The sequence below is a fragment of the Myiozetetes cayanensis genome, unplaced genomic scaffold (assembly GCF_022539395.1).
Source record: "Myiozetetes cayanensis isolate MyiCay16 unplaced genomic scaffold, myiCay2020 scf16, whole genome shotgun sequence".
NCBI lineage: Eukaryota > Metazoa > Chordata > Aves > Passeriformes > Tyrannidae > Myiozetetes > Myiozetetes cayanensis.
Genome location: NW_026087270.1, coordinates 17,192,992 through 17,198,991, shown reverse-complemented (window position 1 = coordinate 17,198,991; position 6,000 = coordinate 17,192,992). Strand labels below are relative to the sequence as shown.

Sequence of the window (6,000 nt, the reverse complement as noted above, 5' to 3'; positions counted from 1 at the left end):
GCAACGGGTACCCCCCCAGCGCCCTGAGCAGCTGGTGGGCTTGGGAAGCCACCGCTCGCCCATCCTGAAGGGTTGGCTGTTAAAATTAACCCGCCGTGACTGGGTTTGGAAAGCCCTTTCCCGGGAATGACAGGAATGTCTTTATCCTGGCCAAAGCAGCACTGCCGGTATGGGGCTGCTCGGGGAACCCACTGCCAGAGACAGCCTCTGCTGTAAACAGGGCCAGAAGCCATAAAAACTCCATGAATTCCTTCAACCCCCCCCTTTTCCTGGGATCAGGTGAAGGCCTGAAATAAGCAGGGGATGCAACGGGGTTCCCCCAAACCGCTCTGGCCTGGCACGTGCCACAGTCCCCTGGTGCCATGGGACCAGGCGAAGGCAGCGCCAGTAGCTGCTCGGGGCCAGGAAAATGCCTGTCACCACACTGCGGTTTCGTGACCGTGGCCTGGAAGAATTTCAGTGGTGGATTTTTTTTCCTGCTGGGAAGAGGAGCAGGCGGAGAAGCCCTGCTCGCTGGCGAGCCAACGTGGCAGGGCTGGGCCAGCCTGGGGCACAGGGTCAAGCACGATGCTCCATGCCATCCCCTGCCCTTGCTGTGGTTTTGGCTCTGCTTGGGAACAGATCTGTGACGGGAAGCCCAGCAACAAGGAATGGGCTGCTCTGCACTGCTTGTTTATTTTATCGCGGGGAGCTTAACGCAGGAATCGAGTCTGGGGTTAAGTGGGATGGGGGTCTCCAGTGCCCCCTGTGCCCCCCGGGAGTTGAGGCTGTGCCGCTGTCCCTGCCAAGAGCTGAGGGGCTCAGGGAGGGTGCGTGAATGCAGGGAGGGGGCTGAGTGTCACAGCAGGTCCTGTCACAGCAGTGACTCCCCGAGTGAGACGCCACCGGTGACCTCCAGCAGGGCCTCGGAGCCAGAGGGTGGAAGTCGGGGTGGCGAGAGGTGCTGGCAGCCCCGCGTGCTTGTTTTCCAGGGCGGGAGGCCAGGGGTTGCTCCCGTCTTCCCTTCCCCTCCTCCGGTGCTGCTGGCAGCAGGCTGGGCTCTCAGCTGACAGTCACGGGGAAAGCATTAGCAAAGCAAAGGGGAGTTTCCTCGCCCCATTGCAAGAGAAGACGAGCCGCTTTACCCTGGCCCTCTCCTCCTGCAACCCTTCCCCACCTCCCCCCAACACCCACGGGAGACGTCGGGCACAGCCTGAGGGTCCCCCATCATCCACATGCACAGTGTGGGGGGAAAAACCAGCCCGGTGCTGAGCGCCTGCCCATCTCCATGGAACCCACCAGATCCTCCGGCGGCCAGCAACCGGTGTGCCCGTTCCCTGGTCCGTGTCCCCTGGTCCCAGCCCCAGCAGCTGTGCACACCCGCGGTGGCCTCTCTGGGGTGCTCAGAGGACCACCCGCCGGTCCAGCTGCTCTGCCCGCCCAGCTCGCTGGTGTCTTGCTTCCAGGTGCTTGTTTTGGACCTTCTCAAAGTGCTGCAGCAGCTCCGTGTAGTCGATGTTGGAGGCCGCTGTTCTCTTGAAGCTGGTACCGGGTTTGGTGTTGTCCCTGCAGGGTGGGAACAGAGAGTGAGGGTGGGAAGGGGCTGGGGATGTGGGCACTCTGAGCACCCAGCACTGGAAGCACCAAGAGCTTGTCCTGAAGAAGTTGAGCTCAGCACACCCTTGTTATGCTGGTGCACCATAAAACAACCCCAAAGGCATGTTTCAAGTCCCCCAAAATGCGAGATGGAGCCCAAGAGGCCCTGGGACAAGGAGGGGACAAGGAACATCTACATCTTGACCCCACAGGGGAGGTTCAACCCCTCCAACATAGATGCTCCCGTCTATTCCAATCCATTCCAGTCAAAAGCAGTGAGGAAAGGATGCCAGTGCCCTGTACCTCAGTTTCCCTGTCTCATTTTCTGAGCAAGCCAAAAATACCCTGTGGCAGCAGGGACAGTCCCTGGGTACAAGCTCCTGTGGCTGAAACCCCCAAATGCAGGCTCCTTAGGGCTCCAGCTATGGATGTTCATCCCCATGCTGTCCCCATGCAAGGAAGGGGGGACACCAGCCACAGGATGCCCACAGGAGGATGGGAGGCAGCTCTGGTGGCCCCGGTATCCCCCTGGGGAAGGGGCAGCTGGGGCTGGCCGGTTATGAAAGCCGGCTTCGGTGTTTGAAGGAATGTAGGTCAGAGTTAATCAGATGCTCAGGCCGTCTGACAGCTCGAAAAACCCCCACTGCTGGGGCTAGTGGGGGGAAAAAAGGAGGGGGAAGCACACACAGCCCCCTCTCCGCCCCCCCAATTAAATATCAGTGCTGGGTTGTGGGTAGGAGCTCAGCGCCGGAGGCCACGAGGGATAAAAGCCATCCCAGGGAAGCAGTTAAAAGCCAAGGAGCAACAACGGCAGCGGGGGGTTAATTCAGAAACCTGCCCATCTTGGGAGCTCTTTTTGTTCCCAGGCTCTGCCAAGGCAGAGCCGGCTTTACCATCATCCGCCCCCCTCTATCCATTCCCATTAGCCAAGGGTTGGAAAGCAAACGCCACTGGCAGCAGCCCTGGGCAGGGAGCACGAGGATCTCGGCTGGTCCCCAAGGAGATGCTGCCCTTGCACATCTCGTGGATCCCCAAAGGCCAGAAGTGGGAACGGAGTTGCCATCCTGAGGTGTTTGTATTGGGTGCCGTGGTCCTTTTGGGTGCCACAAAGGCTGTCCAGGCTGCAGGGGGGACGTTTTGGGAGCACCCCCCAGCTGCCGGAGTCTTTTCTCCATAAACCTCCTTCCCAGCTCTGCTCGTTTCCATAGCGACCCCACAAGTGAAATTTTCCATCCTGGATGCCAAATGCCTGTGGATGAGGCACAGCCCTCCCAGGGTTACCAAATATAGACACAAAAAACCCCCCGAGCCAACGCTCCCGGCCACGGGGACAAGGAGCAGCCACGGTCGCAACGGAGCTGGGGGTGAAAGCTGGAGCACAGGGCTGAGCCTGGCACTGGGGCTGAGCCTGGGATGGCAGGGATGCTCAGCTGTGGGGGAACAGCTGATCCAAGCCCAGTGCCGACGCTGGGGGTCCGTCCCCGTGGCACTTACGTGGTCTGCATGAGCTCGGGGTTGGGCACGCACTCGAGGCGGTGGGACAGGAGCTGGAAGGCGCTGCTCTGGGGCAGCAGCATCAGCAGGCCATACAGAGCCTTGATCAGGTAGGGGTTGTTCTTCACGTCCAGCAGCTGCAGGCGGAGATCTGGGAGAGGGCAGGAAGAGGATGAGGAGGCAGAGAAAAGGCATTTCACCTCCAGCTGTAAGAGCAGGTTCCTCCCACCCCATCTGATAGTCCTGTGGATGCTCTAAGCCTCTGCCAGCTGACCCCAGGGGGCCCTGCATGGCACCCCTCCCATTAACTCATCCATTTTGGTGTCCCACACCATCCCTCTCCTTGACACAGCTGCCGGTGGGGGAAGGGGGCAGCTGACTCCCCAGTCTCCCACTCCTGCTGCTGCTCATCCCTGAGGCTCATCCCACTCCACGCTGTCTGCCTGAGAACACACATGCAACACGGGATTGCTCCTCAGCTTCTGCAGAATTAGCAGAAACACTGCCTGCCTAGAGCATCACATATCCAGAGGGCTGGGTGACACCCTCCCCAGGAGTCTCTGGAGCAGAAGGGATCCTCTCTGCTTGGCTCTGACGTTTCCATGTGCTGGGCCTCAGAGCTGCTCAGCAGAGGGAAAAACACCCTCCAGCTCCATCCCTCACTGTGATCACGATGGAAGGGTCTTCTGGAGCCCTACAGACAACTGAAGTCCCACCTGGGGCAGCCCAGGGGATGAGGCAAGGTCTGTGCCTCAGCACCTCACCTCCTGCTTGTCACTCACACCTCTGGTGTCTCCCAGAGAATGGAGGCAAACCCAGAGATGCTGCTTTATGGGGGACATGTCTGTTCCCCACCCTGGGATGTGGAAAATCAGGTGAGTGGGGTGGAGAACCCTCAGTGAATAATTTTGGGCCATGGAAAATCACCACATACATGTGGGTGACTCACACAGTGGGAGTCATCCCTGGGGTGAGGGACAGGGCACTACAGGAGGGAGCATGATTGAGGGTTCTCTACTGCCCAGCTGCTCTAACTCTCTTCCCCCAAACATTCCCCAACCTTGGGGATGCCCCACAAACTCCTTTCCAGGCCATTTCCCAACTTCCCAATGCCCTGCTGCACCTCCAAGAGAAGGCCAGGGGCAGCAAACTGCCATCAGGAGAAATCCTCTTGCAGACACACGTCACCCTGCCACATCCCCCGCTGCCATCCCAGCTCCCAGTGTCACATCTCTGAGCCCCTGCTCAGGCACTGCTGCATTACCCAGCGGGGGAACCCCCACTGCTGGATGCTGGAGAAAGCAGCAGCTCTGTTTTTTTTAGAACTTAATTCTCCATTTACAGCAAAAAGCCCCTTGCTAAAGGCCCCAGCAGCACCCACAACGCCACCCCGTGCGTCCCAGGGTGGCACACAGGGCTCCTCTCACCTGACACCCTGCTCGTGCAGTCCTGGAGATGCTCAGTGTGATCCCCATCCCTTCCCCCACCCCTCTGCTGGATGCCAGCGCCGCTCGCTCCCTTAACCTATATCTGGGGGACCCGCTGCCCTCCCCCCCGTGCTGCCAGCATGCCCTCCTCCCGACGGGCAGCTCCAGAGCTGGGCAAACCTCCCGGCAAGAAGTCTCATAACTTCTGCTCTATTTCCTCGTGCGGCGGCCGCCGCTCGCGGTGCAGGAGGAGCGGGGCGGGGGGAGCACCACGCGCCGCCCCTTCCCCACCCGGGGCCTTCCTCTCCTTACACGTGAATATGGGGCACTCGATGAGCTGCACCAGCTTGTCCACTTCGGTGAGGAAATCCACGGTGACCTCCAGATCCCCGCTGGATGCGGCCGATAAGGACGTTACCCTGGGAGAAGGTGTCCCGGCGGCAGCAGATGGCTCGCGTGGGTGACGCCCGGCGTGGGCCCCGGCTTTGCCAAACCCTCCCTGCATCCACAGCTCCTGGGGGATGCGAGCAGGCAAGGAACAGGCAGGGCTGAAAGGTCTGCAGGGTGGCCAGGGGATGATGGAGGGAGACAGGAGGAGCAGGAAAGGATGGGGGAAGAGGCAGGCTGCCCAAAAGGCCGAGAGCAGGCAGGGTGATGGTGCAAGGGAGGACGCCTGCATTTACCCTCCTGGCCCATGGAGAGGGCCTGTCCCCCAGAGGGAACGCCGGTGCGAGCTGGGAGGGGAAGCTAGCGTGTTACTGAGCTTCTTCACATGGAAAACTGCTCAGGGAGGCTTGGGGTTTGCTGGCACAGGAAAATCATCATTCTGCTGCAGGCAGATGGTGAGCTCACAGGGAACTGCGCCGTGCTGGGCACTGCCTGCTCCTCATCAGGCCAGGAGGCCAAAGCCTTCGTCTTCCTGGGAGGAAAAGGACATGGAGGAGCCTCCCCTCCCGGGAAAGGGAAGGTCAAGGCTCAGCGCACACTTTCCTCCCTCTACACCACAAAAAAAAGGATGACACAAGGGGAAGGGAGCTGGCACACGCCCAGCAAAGGCTGCCCTGCCCCAGTAATGATGGGCTGCAGGGAGGAGGCTGGGCTGGCCTGCAGGGTGACCTTGGTGGCTACAGAGGGACCGAGAGGCAGCTTGGCCACCGGCCTGGCAGAAAATCCCCAAAGGATACAATTTCTGGATGAGGTCGTAGGCATGTTTGTAGTTCTGGGTAAGGAAGCAGAGGGACACAGTTGTCACGGGGTTGTGACACCAGGACCGGTACAGGCAGCAGAAGAGGTTACGGCTTTCCTGGGGAAAGAGGGAACCATTGGGGTTTGGTCACCAGTGGGAGCAAGGACATGGTATGGAGAGCCCCAGGTACCCAACACCAACCCTCTGGGCTGGCAAGTGCCACCAAGACATGAAGGGATGTTTCTGGACCCACCAAGTCCACCTGGCACTGGCATGAGCCCACCAGCCTCAGGAGACAGAGATCAGGTGGGTTTTGGG

At 60.1% G+C, this 6,000-nt stretch overlaps 1 protein-coding gene across 1 annotated transcript in view; it reads right to left on the bottom strand.

Annotated features, from left to right (window-relative positions):
- Positions 1–651: 651 nt before the first annotated feature.
- VAC14 (VAC14 component of PIKFYVE complex) overlaps positions 652–6,000 on the bottom strand; it is a 57,912-nt gene continuing 52,563 nt past the window's right edge. The window contains exons 16-19 of the mRNA XM_050311466.1: positions 5,681–5,799; positions 4,809–4,888; positions 3,070–3,220; positions 652–1,545 (exon numbers count right to left, since the gene is read on the bottom strand). Of these exons, the coding sequence (XP_050167423.1) occupies positions 1,383–1,545; positions 3,070–3,220; positions 4,809–4,888; positions 5,681–5,799 (513 nt within the window). The 3' untranslated portion in view covers positions 652–1,382. The remainder of the gene's footprint in view (positions 1,546–3,069; positions 3,221–4,808; positions 4,889–5,680; positions 5,800–6,000) is intronic.